Below are 19,535 nucleotides of genomic sequence, written 5' to 3'. Positions count from 1 at the left end.
CGAAAAGTCCTGTGATTGAATAGTGACTTTTGCAGTCATGCCACAATAAATTAAACGAGGTAAAATATAATTCTGCAGAGGCCTTTTAGCAGTGCAGGAAATGCTTGGGTTTTTTCATATGCTTAAGCTGCAAAACTGTTTTCCTCCTGCTGTTACAACTCACAGCCTCTGCTACCAAAATTGCAAGTGGAAGAGAAATTATGCAGACATCCAGGTGGATGGAAGGAACTATTGCAAACTGCTATGGTATAATGACAACGGAGGAAAGGTTTTCCCAGGTTCCTCTATTTTCCTCCCTGAAAAATTTGCAAAAATGTTGCTTCAAAGCATGTTTCTAAACAAAATCCAGATGTTTTGAAGAGCAGTAAGCCACCCACAGAGCTCTCCAGCAAGTTATCTTCTACAGCAGGTCACCCTATCTGGTGTTGCTGTCTTACTGCAGTGGTAAACTGGCCATTACATTCTCCGGTTCGAATGTTACATTTTTATGTGAGGGTGTTCTGTATTTTATTGTCCTGGTATTTTTCTGTTTAGTGTCACATGCTTCCACTAGAAAAAGAGATGTCCTGGGTAGGTAGCTGTGTACGTCAGGGTGCATGCATGCTGCAGCTCTGTGGCCTTGCTGTATGCACTTCTTCCCCTTTTACAGCACTGGGAGTTGTGGCAGTGAGCGTATTGTGGGGCTGTGCCAGTAGCTTATTTTTGTGAGTTTTTCAGTTGTTTTTGAAAGAAAAAGGCACGAGTGTGGAGGGGTTGTTTATTCAAATGTAAAAGGAAACGTTTTGTTCTGTTGTTGTTTTGATGCATTGTAGATGAATGACAGTGGCTCTCAAAACTAGGAAATTACTTTTACAAAATTATGTGTCACAATATTTCAACTTCACTTTCCTTCTGTACCCCCCATTCCCCAACCTGGTGGCCCTGATACAGATTCGCAGAAGAGATTGCTGTTGCTGAATCTCAACATTTTAGTGAAAAAAGCTTTTGGCAGAATCCCCTCCTTACTGTATACGCTTGGGGTTTTACTCATTAGGTCTTTCCTAAACTTGCCTTCCATGGAGTGAGAGAACATATTGCTGTCTGACAGACTTGCCTGAAACACAAGAAGCTTATACGTATTTTTTCTCTTTTCCTAAAGATACATCTTCCAACTATATCAGGCAACTTGAAACAAAAGTGAAACTGCTGGAGGATGACAACAAGCTTCTTTCCCAGGTAGGTTTTTTGTTGCCTAATAGATATTAATGTGGCTTGGTCCTTTTCTTGCTATACAGAGTTGTGTCTGACTGCCCACTTGAATACAGAAGGGCTTTTGGTGGGCATCTTACCAGGGCAAGAGCATAATGGTCTCTTCATATCAACTCCCCTCTGACAGAATTTGGTCTCCTTTTGTTAAATAAAAAAAGGGAGAAAAAAAGAAGTAAGCTCCCTGTTAGTGTCTGCCTGTGGTTCAGAAATACATTAACACATCCCTGCAGAACATGTTGATCCACTCTTGCTCTCGGTGGTGCTGCAAGGTTCCAGCGCTGTCTGTGCAGTTGCTGTAGGATTTTGTCTTGCTTGCCCATTTACATTGACTTTTATCTTGTTAAAAGAGGAGGCTGTAGTCAAAGGACAACCTTGAGAATAGTTTTGTGCAGTGCTGGCTCCCAGCTTTTGTTTGAGATCTTTCTTAAAACTGAACAGACGTCTCTAAACTGGCATTTTTTGCTTACATCTGCCCTTCAAAGTCTACTCTGTGTGCCACTGGGTTTTTGATCACTCCTGATACGTATCTATCTGTATACAGCAATGTCAAGCAGCGGAAAAACAGTCATTCTGTCTGCTATGTCCCCTGGATCCCCTGTAAAGCACAGCACTTGGTGTAAACGGGCAACGTTGCTGAATTCAGTGAAGCACTGTCTATTTAAACCACTGGAAGTTACCCTTTTTCTCTTGTTCTTTATATCCTTTCACTGTTGTATGTTCTACCTCCCTGGCATTTTAAAGGGTTTTTTCTATACTTTGCTTCTTACTTCAAGCACCAAGTTTCACAGTCACTGTGTTCCAGATTCTTTCCAATTATAAGGACTAGAAATAAAAAAAACCTCTCCTAATTATTTTTTTTAAATACCTTTTTGCCAGTTTATGTTGTGCTGTTCTTTGCATTTCACCAAGTCTGAAAATAGACTGCTTCAGGATCACACGTTTCTAAAATGTTCCTGTTCAAACAGGAAAAAAAAAAAAGGGTCTGTGCTTACTGAAATGTCAATCAAATAATTTTGTCAAACCTTATTTTTACTGAAATACACATTTTGACCTGACTGAGCTTTTTTTAAAGACTACCCCAAATTTCCAGTGTATTCATTGGCATTGCTAGCCATGAAACCAAACTCACAGGGCACCAGAAGGTTAAAACCCCAAAAGGGTAGTCAACAGCTACTGAGTGGCTTCATATATTAATCAATTGCTAATTTAATTTTAACTCCCCCTGTCTTTCTCCAAACCCACGAGTGAGTTGGTGGCGGTCGAAACCTCGGGACTGTTTAATTGGAATTATTGATAAAATAAGCAGATGGGCTGTGCTTGGGCAGTTGGGATGCGCATGGATTCAGGGATGGGCTCAATGTGCCCTTGGCCCAGCTTCATCCTGCAACAGCCAAGCACATTACTCCATTGGATCTACATTATGAGGTCAAAAAAAAGTGGTTGTTAATTAATGGGTGGTAAATTAATAGGGGCTGAATAACTGCCTGAGCTTAGTGCATCAGGAGGATGAAGCCCAGTTAGTCTCAGGGTGCGTGAGCCTGAAGCAGCCCCATGCAGCAGCCTTTCACCTTCGTGCTGTACTGGGTGGAAAGGCTGTGCCTTTTCCTCCGTGTGCACAACTGTCCTCAGGTGTCCTCACCTTTCAGGCTGTGTCACTACAAATGTTTGAATCCAGGGAGACAAGTGATCTTAAAATAGCTCTGTGCTCTGGAGAAGGCCAGCCACCTCCCGGGCAGCGGCAGGCACTGATGCCAGCCTGGCTGTGATGTTCTGTGCAGCCCCTGTGCAATGTCTTAGTGGCCCTCCAAAAAGACTAGGAACGGACATATTTTAGATGTCGCTCAGAAAATGCCTCTTTTTACCGTAAGCAGGGAGACATCTCTCCTTAGGGAGCCCAGAGGTGTTGAAGCTGCCATGGTCAGGGTGAACTCCCTGGCAATAGTGGGCTGCATCACCTCCATATCTGTCATGCTACAAACCTAATTGGCATTTTTTTCTCTTTTAATGGGAACGATGAGGAAAATCTGTATAGGTACAAACTCACACACCTATGTAGGTATTGCTCCTAGCACTTTCCCAGAAATGTATAATCCACTTACTACATACTTACTTGCTTCATCTGATTGGAAAGTGTTTAGCTGTTACCATGCGGATCTTGGGATAAGACTCTAGTCAAAAAGGATCCTGGCAAACTTTCTCCTGTTTTTAAAGTCGCCAGGTGATCCTGGCCATTTGAACTCCATAACGCCAAACTGGCTTGTCAACACCAAAGTCACATTTTAACTCGGCTTGGCTTTCTCCCTGGGAGTATCGACATTGCAATAATATTTGCAGCCTAGTGTCAAGAAGTTCTATCACCAGTGTGCTGAGGAGTGATGAAACCTGACGTCCTAAGTAACAAACAGTGCCTGTGCATTAAGGGATTAACAAATCAGCGCTGGTTATGGAAGTCTTCCTGGCTTTGCTCCAAGTGCTAAACATAGAGCTGAAATAGTGCTTCATCCAGAGAAACCTGAGAAGGCTGGGGTTGCAAATGCTATTGCAAGCTTTACGGGAGGATTTATATTACAGTGGCCAGTGACACAATGCCCCTTTGGTAGCCGGTGCATCCTGAGTGAGATTTGTTGCTTTATCTGCTTCGGCATCTGGGGTGTGAAGCTAATGCTGAGAGGTCGTGTCTTTGTATCGTCGTCAGGCATGGAATTAAGTTGATGCAGAGGTCCCCAGCCTGCACTTTTTCTTTTGTTTCCCAACATCTCCTTTCACCATAAGCACTTTGGAAGAAAATCTCGGTGGGGGAGGCGAGGGGTCCCCAGCCCATGCTGAGACAGCCACTCTGTGCTGTACGTGTTACCTGCAGCACAGGTGTGCTGGGATTCACAGTTCTCTTTTTCTGGTGAGACTCATTTGAACAGGTTAACGGAGAGAGCTTCTTCTCCCCTTGGGAGATCGAGAAGTACCATCTCACAAGCCACCCTTTGCAGTGGGAGGAAAGTAAATGGAGAAGTGGATGTTATTTATGATAGCTGTATATGGATTTTTTGGTTTTGACTTCTTCTTTTGCTTTCTAGGGAAGGAGATGTGTATTTCCAGTTGAGAAATGAGCTGCTTCTGACATTGCTAACACATCAGTGATCATCACTCTTCCCATTCTCCTTTCTCTGAGGAGAAATGACTCCAGTTTTATACCTTTCTTTGACTCAGGTTTACACTGTTGTGTTTTGCTGGTGTGGCTGCATTAACTAGAAAGTCATGCTCTTGGATGGCATTGCTGCACTGGCAAAATCCTTGGCAGCAATTCTGACAACACACAGCTTTTGTTGCCCTGGTTTGTATTGGCTGGGGAGATGCTGTAGCAAATGCCACTACCAGAAAAGGCTCCTTGATGCCTGCTCACTGGTACTGGTAGGTGTCTGTGGTGTAACCACAATGGCCAAGACTCCACAGAGTAGATGGGGACCTCAGCGTCCTGGAGTTGGTGGTGTCAGCCTTTCTCACAAGCGTAGCTGATTTCTGGAAGTTTTAGTTGAGGTGTAAAGAAGATGAGTGTCAGTTCTGAGGAATGTTGGGTGTTGGCTTTGGATAGCTTCACAGGCATCACTTTTATAGTCTCAAATTCTCTAGGGAAGACGTGCACTAATTTCTGCTGCGTGCACGCGATTAATCTGTGCAACATCATGTGGGAGAAGTCCTGTTTTTCCTCTGTGTCATTGTGGGGAGTGCCCAGGAGAGCTTGCGTTAACCTCTCTTTTGCAGTGTCTGGCTGACTACATGTGGGTGGATACCTTCCATATTACTAAGATATAATCCCTGGGATGAGAGGTCATATTTCTTTCCTCTGATCTGAAAGTGTCCAAGCAGAGAATAACCCCCTTAACCCACCTCATGCTTCCCTTTAAACTAAAAATGAATTTGTAATTACACCCTTTCCCTTCAAGATTAGCAAAACCTATGTTTATGAGCTTGGGAGCTCCAAAGGTCAATTCTGGTCAGTTTTGTAACTAATGCATACATTTTAAAGATAATAACATTGACAAACTTCTGGTCATTCTTTCATGTGATTTTGCATTTTCAGCTCATTCTGTACAATGGCAAAGATTGGGTACTTATAACTAAAACTGAAGTTCATAGGCTTTGTGGACTCTGTTCTCTCTCCTTATAACTATGTCCTGTGCACCATGGGCTGGCTGTCAGGACTTCTTTTGGCTTATAATCTCTGCTGAGCTGTGTCTGGCTTTTTCCTTCAGAACAGGAATGCCAGAGGGATTTTCCTACTCAAAGATGCCCAGGGCATGTTGCACACCTTTGTTTCAAAAAGCTCAGCTTTGAACAGAGCACAGGTATCGGGCAGGCGGGACTCTGAGTAACTGGATGTTTGACAGTGAGGTCCTCGTGCATCTTTCAGGGAAAATTTCAGCTCCCCTAGTGCAGAGCAGAAATACAAAAAATTCTTCTCTAGGGAGCGGACAACCCTTGGGAGTTCTGAGGAACATCAGAGTATTTAATTAAAATTGCCAAATAAAATTCTATTACCAGCCCTTCACAACATTTTCAGTATCTGCCTGCTAGCTGCTTGGGGTTTAGAGTATTCCTGGAAGATCTCTAGAGCATCCCTGGAAGGTTGTGAAAACTGTGCATAGTCTGATTTTTAAGAAACTGCATGCTTAACCTGAATTAAAAGAAGGCTGCAGCTGTACAGATAGTAAAATGATAGTAAATAACGCCTGTAGACCCTGGTATTAAAAAAGAGCTGAGGTTTTGGTGCTAGGAGCTTCCACGGTAAGAGCGCCTACAGGCTGCCTCAATTCTTCTCAAATTGTTGAGTTTGTGAACTAGGCACAAACATGCACTGAGCAGGCAGTTTCTAGCATATTGGTCTGAAAATGAGGGGGAACTGGACCCCAGGATTGAGGAGAGCCTGAGAATCGTAAGTCCTGCAAAGAACAAAGATGTAAATGCTGTTCAGTGGAGAGCATGAGATCCTTTCCTGAAGAGCAGAGAATGGAGGAAAAAAAAGGAAATTGCCTACAATGTGCTGGCTGGCTCCAGGAGAGTCGGAGTGCAATTTCCTCGGTCGTTTTATTATCAGTCGCTTTTGTGCCAAGTCTGCCATTAACAGTTCCTGCTTGTGGTGTTGCTTCTCGGTTCTCAGAGTTGCTATAGGGTCTTAACGTTTGGGCCTCTCCTTGAATTGTGGCTTGAGAGTTTTGTGGTGAGGCCGTGGCTTGCACCAGGAGTGTTGCATGTGTTTACCAGGAGCAGAACAAAATTACAAGCCTGTAAAGTCTACCTACTGTGTGTGTGTGAGGACGATAAGTATAATGGCCTTAATTTAAGGTCTCATGAGGGAAATGAGATTTTTTTTGTAATAGAAAGCAACTCAAACATGAAAGCTTTCCCAGTGCATTCAGTCTCCATTTAAATTCAGAATACTGAAAAGGACATGCCCTAGGTTACTATATTACTGTTTTAATGTGCTGTTTAAAAGTTTAACCGCATAAATAATTCTAGGAAATCAAAAAGGAGATACATATTAGGGGCCGCATCCAAATATTCCTTTCAGGTCAATAGTGAGACTTTCTACAGGACTCCATGCATTTTGGAGTAAAGCAGATTTTCATGAGACCTTCTCTCATGAGACCTTTCATGAGACCACTCTCCAAACTCTGATTTAGGCCTCTAATTGCATTGGTTACCCACATAAATAGAAAAAAATGTTAAGAGAATCCCCCAAAGTTGCTTCCTTAGCTGTGGCAACAGAATCTTCAAGGAAACAGCATGTAAAACCAATCTATGTCCAAGCATGTTTCATTTCACCTCCTTCTTTTATGAATTAAAATGATGAGAGTGATCTGACTGATTTGCTATCAAATAAGTGGAATGAGATTTAAGTAAACAATATCTATTTATTGAATAAAATGTTGGGGTTTTCCCCTCAAATAAGAGAGGTACAGTTTTGTAAGAGCAGTTCAAAGGTATCTCAGACTTGCATCCAAAATACTTTCAAGTCCTTAAAGGCAATGAAGTTCCTTCTGTTGACTTCAGGCGTCAGGATCTTGGGCTGCTACCTACCAAAATAAATATTCTCTTGGTATTCAGCCTCCTATTCATGGGTAGTGACACATCAAAAAGGCAGGATCAATGACTGAAACAAGCTTTCGGAACTTGTAACGAAGGCTGGATGATGTACTGTGTGTTCTGCAGGTTGTCACTCTGGAATCAAGGGATTTTATGAGAATGTCACCTGGCACATTAAATAGAGTTCCCTCAAACCCTAGGAAATATAATTCAAGAATTTCTGCATCCAGAAGTCAAATAACAGATAGGCAGAAACATACAGCATTGATTGGCTCAGGAGTTCAAGACAATCATATAATTTCTTGCAACTGAACAACTCAAAAATTTTCAAAGGACTGGAGCTGGATTTCTGTGTAAGAGGGTGAGTGTGGAGGGATGCACACACGCAAAGCTCTGCCATGCCCCATTTGTTTCTGTTGTGGATAAGCAAAGAACATTGGGTTTAATGAGGCTCCGTTTAACCTCCAGCTGTGAAACGTGGGATTAGTCATATCCTATGCTTACCAGCATTGTAATAATTTTACTAGATTCCATTTTTCTGTATGTGGGGACAGGGTCGGGGAAAAAGCTCTTAACTGCAGTTAGAAAGGGCTATGAAGAAGCAGAATTTTCTGTCTTTGTAACATGTCGAGTGGTTTGATGTAAACAGATTCTCAGTAATCAGTCTGTCCAAGAAGGACTGAAAAACGTTGTGAGGGGAAGCTCAGCAATAGCTGCAGAGGCTTTAAAACCAGTTTTTTTGTATTAAGTTCAATGTCAAATTCAACACCAGATCAAGAAAAATTCAGTGTCTGATATCTGAAAACAACAGGGGAAAGTATGGAAACATGTTAATCATTCATTGCTTTTTTTTTTGTGGGGGTGGGGGTGGGGGTGGGTAAGAGGCTTTACCCAAAACTATATGCCTGTGACAAAACTTTCAGTTTTGTTTTGCTTTTCATGAAGCCAGAAACACAAATCTAAGTCTTTACAGAAGATTTTTTAAAGAATATTCAGACTGTCTCATAGACGTTAAGGGTGGCTGTAACTGATTCTTCCTGACTCTTTGAGACCTGGTTCAGCAGAGAGCTTTGGACATCTGAGCGGTCCTCCAGAAGAGAGGGGCTTGAGTGTCCATCCTGTCCTGAGCACTGTTCAAAAGAAGAGAGAAAGAAGGCCAGCAGAACCCTTGGCCAGCTTGATCCCAGCTTTAGTTAAAGCCTACAAGGGACTGTTTCTGATTTGTGAGAAGGAGGGTCAAGTCTTAACCTTCCTCGTTCCGAGCTCCCATGTTTTGTGGGATGTGGGGAGTGCCTTGAAGGCAGTGCCAGCGGCGTTGCTGTAGCTGAGCTTCTGGGAGGAGGTGCGATGCTTCCCTTGGGCCTCGTTGCCTGGAATGCAGTTGACATAAGAAAATGAAAAGTGATGCCAGGGGATGGTCCAGTGAGTTTACTTGTGTGCCTAATACTACCTCCACATCTACATCTACTTGCCTGGTGGAACTGGAGCAGCATTCCTTAGCTTCTCCATTGACATCCATAATGAAGAGACTAGTTTTGGTGCTAATGAGTCACAGATGGGCTCCGTTAGTCTGAGACTCCTAAACTCATTGCATACAAGCTGGCTACAGACTCCGGCTACATCAAATGTCAATGGTTATAGCTCCATTTGGCTTTGTTAGCTACTGAGCTGCATTTCTATTTGGGTTATAGGCTGTCATGCTTGAATCTCAGCTGTGCCAGCCCATATTCTCTCTTGAGCAAAGCCTGCCAGTTGTGTGATTATAATTATATACTGCAATTTGGTTTGAGCTGATTATCTGTGTCTCCCTTGAGTTATGGGGTTGATCTTTCTCTGCTGATCTAAAACAAGAGGAAAAAAATGCAGACACTCTTGAATATTAACAGTGTACTGAAGTTCCCTACCTCAGTTGCTAAAGAGAACGGAGAGGTCTGAAACTTGCGCTGCTTATATTGCCTGTACCCCACTGAGATACTAATAAAAATATTTTTCCAAGAGTGGTTTTACATGGCAAAATCTGCTAAGCCTCTTACTGACTGTCTCTGGCTATTTATTAAGCCTTTCCTAAAGTGTTAGCTCCCCTGACAATAGAGAATTCCAGTTGTCACTGTTGCAATGAGATGAAATCTGCTGCTTTGTCTCTCCAGCTTGTATGAATGCAGCTTATGACATGAGGGCAAAGTCAGAGCACAGGCAGAAGTGGCGATGCTCATCCCTGCATTGTGTTTGCGAATGGCTGAGATCCAGCCATGGCACAACATCCAAGTGCGTCCTTACAGCTCCCTGTGCTGCTGCTGCTGTACCAGGGCTGCGGACCTCATTCTCAATGTTGTATGTTTTCCATTTCCACGTGAACAACTAAAAATACCTTTACTGATGAAACTGGCTGAGGCTGTGCTCGTGACCTGGCTGAATACTGGAGAGGGAATGGGAAGAGCAGGTGTCTTGGCAGACCATCATCCTCTAAAGCCTTTGTCACTGGTCTAAGGAATGATCCCTGGATGCACCGTGTGGGATATGAACCAGTGTAAAGGAATTTAATCTCTCCTGTTACAGAAAGCTCATATTATTACGTGACACTGAAGATGTTAAACAGTTTTAATCTCATCCCTTAATTTTTTTTCTTATTTGCAGAGTTCTTTCAAAATCAAACACGCTGATTTTTTATTGCACTCTCATGTGTGTAATTTCCAGCTTGCCTGATAAAAGCTGTTGAAGCTAATAGGACTCTTCACATATACTTAAAGTTAGATATGTGATTTGCTGAGCTTATTTTTGCTTGAATATGTCTTATAGTGATAACTGCAATTACTGAACCTTAATTCAATTATTTGCTAGCTTCACACAGTGAAATTGCCCATCCCTCAACTTCCTGGTGCATGAGACCCTAAAACAGGGATTAATGAGATAAGAAGGAAATCTTTGTGCAAGGTTGGGTGGTAGGGGATGTTCACTGGGGCACAAAGTCGCGTGTGTGGTGCTGAGGTCAAGAGAAACCAGAGCTGTTGCCCTGCTGCCCGTAGGAGAGCTGCACAAGGCAGGTGCTTTGCAGCATCTCATTCATGTTATTTGAGATGTGTTTCTGCTTTGCTTTACCTCAGCAAAATATCACTGCTCTGCTGGACTTACTGAGGATATCTTGGGCCAGGTCATTCTTACAGCGTGGTGTGTTCTGATAGTGCTGTTGAACTCTGTGGGTATGGTAAAATATCTGTAGTTACGAAGAAGAGTAAGGTGATCAAGCTTTATCAACTGTTTGTGGGGTCACCATGCTCTAAATCGGGAGAGTAAGTTGTTAATATTTGTGCAGATAATAATAGGTTGTGCAAGACTTCATTCATTTAATATGGGAAAAGGGGTTAAAGTTCAAATAATAATATTATCTTGTCAAGTGCTGCATGTAAGACCAGCTTAGTTTGATCATCTGTGGTAAAGGTAGTTTTTTTCCAAGGTGATAAAATAACTTTTTTCTGTTAAGTTTCCAAATATATAATGTTCTTCTGTTCCCTTCTAGCTGGCTGACTGCAACAGCTTGCCACGAAAATTCACTAAGGTAGAGAGAGCTAATGCATCTGCAAACAGCTTCTTGGATCTGGGGGCTGCTTTTAATATTGCTGCTGGTTCTTTGGGGCTCTGATTGCTTGTTCTTTCACATGCTAATGTTGGTGATTTCCATTTTTTAATCGTTTGAATGTATTCAATATGCCCCTAATTATTTTTTATTTCCCTCCTGTACTTGTGTAAAAGGCACCGGTTAGTAGTATCTTGACCAACTTCAAATCAAAGCCGTTTACCTACCTGAAGAGAAGTTGGTACTTTCAGCTGATTTGCTGCAGGAAATAACAGGAAAAGATTTTGACTAAGCCTTCCGTTTAATTACGCAGTTGCAAACAGTGGGTTGTTGAGTGTCAAAATTGAGGCAGTTTCAATTACTGGAGCAATTATGGTTTAGGAAATTGTTGCCGGTAGGTTTAAGAATTTATATTACAGTGACAGGCAAGTAATTCAGGTAATGGGCAGTACAAGAGTCCATAAAGGTGAAGGCAGCCTGACCCAGTGGGCTGAAATAAAACCTTTCTCCTTTTTCTGTTCACAAATATGTGTGATCAAAGCCAAGGTCTCAGCAGAGTTTTCCATCTAACATCCAAGATTTCTGGGATAAAACTAGAATATGAAGTAAGAATACATTTTTTCCATATAGAGAATTACTCAAATCATAAGCCCGAATTCTTACGGGCTTACATGGTCAGAGTGGGATGCCCTTGCCCTGTTGCTAAGGACCAGGTTCACCCTGATATTTAAATGACAGCTAAAGGGAATCCTGTGATTTGTAAAATGGTGGATAGCCACTAAGAAATGGAAATAGCTTGTCTCTTTGAGGGCTGGGTGATGGTGTGGCATATTCATTTGTCCGAAGTAAATCTTCTGAGCTGGTGTCAATAAGGGTATCCTCTGTTGCCAATAGTGAATTCCTCACGGTATTCCTTTCCATCTAGTTGCATTTCATGTTAAGGTACATAATTTCTTCTAAAGTTATGTTGAATAGCAGATATAATATTAACACATTTAAGTGGTGCGGTGTATAATCTGCTGTCTCTTGAGCTTAGTGCCAGTGGGTCTGCGTTGTAGGAAAATGAAGCTGATTATTATAAAGCCTCCAAAATGACAGTCCTCTGGGAAGTCTGCTGTCGGTGACTCATGTATGCTTGATTCTCCTCTTCATTCTGAACACATTTTTCCATCCCTTTATAAAGGGACTTCCCAGAGGTAAACAAAAAGGAGCTTTGTAGGACTCCTGGCCATCAAATTGGTGATTGGTTTGTGGTGTGTTTTTTTTTTTAATGGCATGTGGACCAGGAGAGGAAGCTTTCACAGTGCAGGAGGTTACAAATGAGTTACAAAGAGGTGAAGAGAGCAGCATCTCAGGTGCTCAGACATAGTCATCAGGTGCCACCAGGGCTGTCCCTCCTGGCTCCTGCCGTGCAGCAGAAGGTTATAGGTCTGCAGCAGCTCTTGCCACATCTGCCAAGCCTCGGTGCCACATCTGCCAAGCCTTGGCAGGTGCCTGGGAAATGCTCAGGCATGGGATACCCTTGTGTAGACACCCAGATTGCTCCAGGGTGACCCTGCAGCCCGTGGGGAGAAGGGAAGCTGTGACGCTTTGTAAAGGCTGTAATATTTCTGCAGGGCATGGGGTCAAACTGATCATTTATGATTAATTATTTTTATTTTTATTTTTTTAGCCTCCGTTCAGCCTTCAGCTGTTACAACTTAGGCGAAAGGAGAAAATAGTGTTTTCAATTGAAGGCTACTTATGTAACAACTGTTTTGAATGCTAATTCATGAATTACTGGAAGCTGACAGTGTTGCTTTTTAATTTTTCTCGGTCACTTCAGCGCATAATTCTGATTGAAATTGTTCTGTTTTTTTGCTAATCTCTTTCATAAATGCTGAGAAATATCCGTCAAGTAAATTTTGGTCTTTCTGTAATTTATGTTAAGAATGGTCCATTTTGTTACATCAGAGTATTTCAGAATTAAATCCTTGTCGCCTTTTTTCTCCCTTCCAGCAGAGCAACACTGAAGGGTAACAGAAAAGATAATTTGTCTAACTTGTCCATAAGTTTTCAACACTTTATCTTCACAATTGGTTCAACGTGGCCACAGCACTGATCTGACTTTACTGGACAGAAACGGAAAAGAAAAGAAATGTTTCTTTGTAGCACTTTGACCTTAAAATGCTGCAAACACCATCCATCTTCTTGTGTTATTTGTGTTATTTTCAAATTGAATCACTCAGCACATCAGGTCAAAAGTCAGAGGCCACCATTTCTTCTCCCTGCTAGCAGGATAGAAAGCTTTAATAGGAACAAGTGTTTTCTGATATATTTTTTGTTGGTTTTAATATAATTTTAGGCTTTAGTAAGCACCAAGACTTTATATACTTGAGATAGAAATTGAAATGATACATTATTTTTTGTGGAAAATATTTACCACTTTCCACCCATGTTCATAGCCAAATTATTTCTGGTTTCTAAATAGAGAAAAACTTGAGTTTGCAGTCCGTTTTTACTAACCCCCTGATTTGTTGGTCCTGTTCTTTTATTATGGATATAAGTAGACAGAACTCCCTTCCCTGCCAGGAGGATCATGTCTAGGTCCGTTTCTTCCATAACAAGGCTGGCAAAGACCTCGGGCTTTGGTCCAAGAACAGTATCCTCCACGGTCACTTCAGGTTCTACCTAGTTGAAAAATTTAGCAATAAATGTCATTATTTCCAGATAATGAAGAGTTACTGTGTCTGAGTAACCACTGCGGAGCTGTCAGCTTTGGAACTGTGTAGCACAGGTTGCACAGAAGGTGAAAGTGTTGGATCTCCAGGCTTGTCCCCAGGCTTGCCGGCTGTAAGGGGAGGGAACACCACGTAGAGTGATGCTGAGTTAGATCTATGGGAGGTCTTGCACTTCAATACCACTGTCAAAGTCAGGAGATGCTTTCTTTTTCTCTGTTTCCTTTCCTGTTCCCTTTCTTTAACATCATTTGGATGAAACTAGTGTTTGAAAAAAAAATCACTGTAAAAGAGCAAGAGTTACTGCGGAGTAGTCAATGGCCAGTTGTTGGTGTTTGCTGGGGACAAGTGTATTTCAGATTATGAAAGTTTTAAATTTGATCAGGTTAAGTAGAGACTGACTGTGAGTCTCCTCAGCTCTCTCTTGGTCTCCTTTTCTGTGTCCCACCCTCTCTTTCTGTTCCTTAGCTTAGGAAACATTCCCAATAAAAGTTCAGTCAAAACAGCACTTTGCCATGGAGTGTTAGTTCAGATCGGAATGACTGTGCTGATAAATTCCTTGAAACTCCAGAAATGTGAAGTGATTTTACCTGAAGGGTAATTTATTATAGACATGTTGCCTATTAATTGAGATAATCTTCAACAATGATGATGAACAGAGATGATCAGGGGTTGTACTTTTAAAATGCCATTCTGACTAGAAAAGCAATTTGGGATCCACTTACATCTCAGTAATGAAAATTGGGTAAGGTAATAAGAGATTTCATTTTGTGAGTGAATTGACAATGCAAATACCAGGATTTTTAATTTAGGTTTAAGTGGAGTAATGGCTGCTCATTCTGATGCATCATTAGTCATATTGCTTTTTAATGAGGGATTCACTTTCTTTTCCTGGTTAACTCTAATACTGATAGCAAAGCCCAATGAATGCGTAAATATTTAGGGAGGTCTGATGAATATGTGTCAGTGCACGATTTTAATTTAAAAAAGGAAGAAGCAGCAGTTTTTTCTTCTACGGTGGAGAATTCCACATTTGCTTTTAGTGCAGAACTGTGACTGGTGGTAGGCTATTGTAAAAATAATCAGAGTAAGACACATTTTGAAACATTCTGGAAAACATAGAAGGTAAATTACACTGAGTGGAGAGCTTGTGAAAGGGACTGGCTTTATGGCTGACAGTGATAGGAAAAAGTGGTTCTTTGGCTATCTCTACCATGGATGTATTAACAATAATGGCAGATGAAGGCTCTTCTTGCCCTATCAAACCCACCCCATCCCCTAAATACCTTGTTTCTCTTCTGGATAGATGTCTGTTCGACATTTTTATTTCTTAGATGTCTTTTCTCTTTCTTTGCCTTTTATTTTTTGTTTCCTTTTTTTCTTTAATTAAAGAGCTTGTTTTGATGTTCATTGAACTCAGTGGGAATCTTTCCATCAGATTTAATGCATTAGGTCAGATTCATAATCAGCAGTCACTGAAACAACCTAACAATAGTTTTGTCACACACAAGTACACTGTCTTAAATGAGATTTGCTTAAAAAAAGCAATAGAACTAATCCATTACAAACAGTTGTTAGAGCAGAGTTTTTACTGTATCTGTATATTTACCAACACAGTTTCAGCCAATTTAAGCCAAATTGAAATTAATGCAGGCTCTTGCTCCAGGCAGGAGCATAGGGCAGTTAAATTAAATCAATTTAAACTAGTGTATTTTTAGCCACAGCAATAAGATATTGTGTGTTGACTAGACTTGGGTCTGGTTGCCTTAATTCCTTTGGTGAGCGAGGCATTTTGACTTTCCATGAGGACAGGCTGTAGTGTGATGAAACACATGCTATGTCTAATTTAGACCTACCCATGCAGATTTCAGAGCAAGAGAACAAGTTTCTGGGAGGCAGACAAATGTCCACCAAATCTCTCGTTCTCGTGCCTATTTCTACACTCCCGGTACCCAATAAGCACATTGCATCTTGCAAGTCTCAACACCGTTTGCAAAAGTCTGAGCAATGCAGGGCCTCTAAACACTGGCAAGGCAGTGTGCATCCTTCTGGCTGTGACTTCTGGGGTCTCCACCACAAAGCTACAAGCTCACATTTTCACTTTGCTGTTTTATTCTGCTTTTCCCTCACCCATGCAAGTGCTCATTTATTACAGATGTCAGGGAAGGGTGGGTGAGCTCCTGAGCTGACAAGCTGAAGGAGTGGGTAGCAGGGTGTCAGGACCTCTCCAGGAGGCTGCAGCCCACACCCCCCCCACCCCCCCACCCCCCCATGCACATACAGTGGTGAAGAAGAGTTTGCACGCCCCAGGGCAGTGGAAGCATAACCAGCCAGGGTAAAATCCTTTCAGGATAACCACCAAGAGACCCCTTCACGCCACATGCCTGGGACAATGCCGGTGAACTAAGAATCTTCTCATCATCTTCCTTCGTGACCTGCTAACCTTCCTTTGAAAGTACATACCTCCCAGGCATGGGGAGGGAAACTCAGTTTTGCAGCAGTCACTTTTTAGCTTCAGAAAAGAGTTACCTCCTTCTCATCTTTCTGTCTCTGACTATAAAAGGCGAAAGAAATATAGTCCATGATCTTCTCTGATGTCATCTTGTAAATTCAAGGGAATCCCATACATCCAGTGGGTTGAAGTCATTCCATGTCACTTGACTCCATGTGAGGCACAACATTTCCCAGCAGGTCCAGTGATACAGGACTAGCATCCATTTCTCATGATGCCTTTCTTGAAAACTGCCCTTTTCTTCACAGCTTGTAAAGGGAAAGTTGATAGGGTGAGCGTGCCAGGATGGTTATGAAAGCACTGGGTCACACTGGATGTTTTCATCTAAGAAAACAACATTTTGAAGTAAACCCAAGGCTGAACATGTCCCGAAGCAGGCCATGTAGGTAGCTATGAATAAATGTTTCTAACACTGATAGAAAATGATGTATCCACTTTGAATGCGCCAATTCTTCTCTGCTAAATGAGAGTAAGAACAGTCCCCAAAGTCTGTTATGGTCAGGCCTTTGGGGTTGCTGAGGGGGTTTTATATACAGTTGAGCTGATTTATGAGATTTCCTTTTAAATTTTATTGCACCAGTGGTTTTTCCTGGGTTCTTTTGAAGTAGAAAATGTCATTTCTGCAGCAAATGCAAGTCAGAACTCTTAATGTAGCATAAAAATCTAAAAAGTCATGATCTTATAGCTTTAAGATAGAGGACAGTGCGCTGTTTGATGCTCTTAAAAATATGAAAAGTTAATGAGGATGTTTATCAGTAATAAAAAGATACAGTCTTCTTCCAGACCTTTGATTTTGGCTACTTGTGTATTGGCTTTTTACGGGTATACTTTTATAAATGAGAAGCTCTTCTCGTTCTGGGACTATCCTGTTCCAGAATCACAGAGAAAACTGATAACATGAGGCAGAAACTTTGTCCCAGGGAGATTATTCAGTACTCTTGACACCCAGTGCTGCTGCTTCTCCCTTTGAGTGCAGGCTATTGATGGTATTTATCTTGTTTCCAGGGTCATGCAGACTACCTTTATTTATTTGACTTTGTTTAAGACCTGTGGGTGTATGCAGATTTATAACTAAATAAGAAACTTTTCCTGTCATACAGATTTTGCAAGCTTAGGGGAATCACAGTAGGACTGTTTACAAACTCTCATTGCTTTCCACAAACAGGTGAATGAATTAGCCTATATTGCTTTAAAAAAAAAAATCTAGAAACTGGCTTCTGGTGGATTTCTTTTGCAGATTTTGATTTAATCTGAAGTCTTAAAAATATTTTTTTTCATTTGCATCTTAAATGTTTTTAACGAACATGTAGGAACTTAGGTAAAATGAAGATGCCTTCTTGCTGTATCAGTTAATGGAGTAGACTTTGAACAGCTCACCTCCAACTTCTTGCAAATGTTTTTTCCAGGTGCGGGCATGGAAAAAGCATTTTATTATGACGTTCGCTGTCACTGCCATTGCAGGGAGAAGTAATGGGAACAGGTCACAGGACAGAAGCGGTCATGGGAAAAGCCAATCCAGCAGAAGGGGCACAGCTTTCCTTCCTCTCATTAATACAGACTGTCCTGTTTTCTGTCACTGTCTTTGCAGCAGTCCAGCACAGGGGACCTGAGGACTCTGAGGAAAGGGTTGTCCCCGTACCACTCCGAGTCACAGCTTTCGTCACTGCCGCAGTATCAAGATGCCCTGCAAAATGTAAGAGACGTTTCCTTACTTATTACACAGAGCCGTATGTTTCCCTGAGAGTGGGCATGGCTGGAGGGGGGCATGTGAAGATTATGGGAGAGCTCTCCCAGCTGAGAATTCACCCTGAAACTAGTGGTGCAGACACTCACTGAAACCTGCAGCTGTTGGCAGGACAGGGACTCCCTGGAAACGTTGATCTTTACCTGAGTTTGGATCGCCAGCTTCCCAGCACAAGTTAACTGACAGTCACTGTTGTGCATCTTTTAAGGCGAGGGTGAGTCTCCTTATACCTGAAGCTCCTTCTTTGTAAATGCCCTGTATGCCTGCTGCTAAAAAGCTGGTTGTGGATGTGGCAAAAGATGATTTGCCACGTGTCTGGCAGCACATGGTCAGGGTTGCTTTAGGGGTTAAATTCTTAGGACTTTCATTGCAGGTTTTTCTGTCTCACAAACAAGGTTTATGTTTCTTAAGATTTGCCTGTGTTGCTGTTTCTCAAATAACAGGAGAATCTTGATTAAAGCCTCTTGTGAAAGATGGATACTGTGCTGCTGTGCCCAGGTTCCTCCTGCATTGATGATTGTCTTCCAGGTGTTTGCCTGACTGTCTGAAACAATACATTTGCTTGGGGACATCGTTTTCCAGGTTACAGGAAGAGTGTAGATGTAGTCAGGGAGTTCTGCTGTGAGTGGGCTGCGAGTGTCATGAGGGTGAGCAAAAGCCTGATGGCAGCACAACCGGGGCACCCCCCTGCCACCCTGCATCTTCTGGGCAGCAGAGCTGCAGGTACAGGTGCTGTAGGACCAGTTGTAGGTTGGCTGCCTGCTTGGGTGAAAGTAATTCTGTAGATGTAGTGTGCCTCTTAGAGCTGTAAAAGGGGTGTAATAATAATTTAAGGTAGTTGCGTAAATGAAACTCCCATGTGAAAGCAAAGCCCTTTTCTACCCCTGCTGAACTGCAGAATGGATGGAAGTCCTCCAGCCAAAAAAAAGGGACAAACCCATGCAAATGAAATAGAAGACTGTGGCTGAATATCCACTTTTCTAACTTTGTGCCTCATATATAAAGTCAGGAGACTCTATAAGGAGGGCAGACAGATATGAATCTGGAGATGTCTGGCTGTGCTGGTGCCTTGTGGTTCTGGAGATTTTACTTTGCTTCCCTTGTGCTCGGGCTTTTGACCCCAGGTTGGTTGCAGGTGGGGGACATGCAGTCAGCCTGTGCTGGTTGCCCCAAGGAGTGCCGCTACACACATTTTTACATTTGTCTTGTGGGTCAGGCTGGGATATGGCGCAGCTTTCTGCAGAGGAGCTGTGCCTGGGCTGGGAACCAGCAGGAGACTTCACTGCCTGAGCGTTGGCCCCTGCAGCTCACCAAGTTTGTGTGAGGGCTGGTGGCAGACGGTGCTGCCTGCTGGAGCCCTTCCTGGCCCCTTGTCCCTGCTTTCGCTCCTCCTCAAGGAAGAGGTGGCACCTGGCTTTTATGGAGAGGCCAGGATGCTGCATGACACTCACCTTCATCTGTCACCCTGGCTGTGTTCTGCCTTCTCTGTGGGAAGCTGGTGGAGAAAAAACAAAGCCAGATCTGGAACCAGATCCATGTCGTCTGGGATACTTGTGTAGCCGTTCATTTACTTATTCCTGCCAAAATGTCTTTGGTTTTTGGCTTGACACGATATATTATTTTTGTGGCGAAGGATAACAGTCACAAGTCCATGCAGATGTCTTG

General features: G+C 42.4%; 1 protein-coding gene across 2 annotated transcripts in view; it reads left to right on the top strand.

Moving 5' to 3' along the window:
- CCDC85C (coiled-coil domain containing 85C) overlaps window positions 1-19,535 on the top strand; it is a 115,264-nt gene that overhangs the window by 69,105 nt on the left and 26,624 nt on the right. Inside the window, exons 2-3 of one of the 2 annotated variants that reach the window (XM_080394619.1) lie at window positions 1,139-1,215; window positions 17,718-17,819. In XM_080394619.1, the coding sequence (XP_080250745.1) occupies window positions 1,139-1,215; window positions 17,718-17,819 (179 nt within the window). Of the gene's footprint in view, window positions 1-1,138; window positions 1,216-17,714; window positions 17,820-19,535 lie in introns of both variants that reach the window. The other variant, XM_080394618.1, reaches the window with a different exon arrangement.

The sequence above is a fragment of the Falco punctatus genome (assembly GCF_963210335.1).
Source record: "Falco punctatus genome assembly, chromosome: 7".
In the NCBI taxonomy this organism is placed as follows: Eukaryota; Metazoa; Chordata; class Aves; order Falconiformes; family Falconidae; genus Falco; species Falco punctatus.
This window is presented reverse-complemented; position numbering and strand designations above follow the sequence as displayed.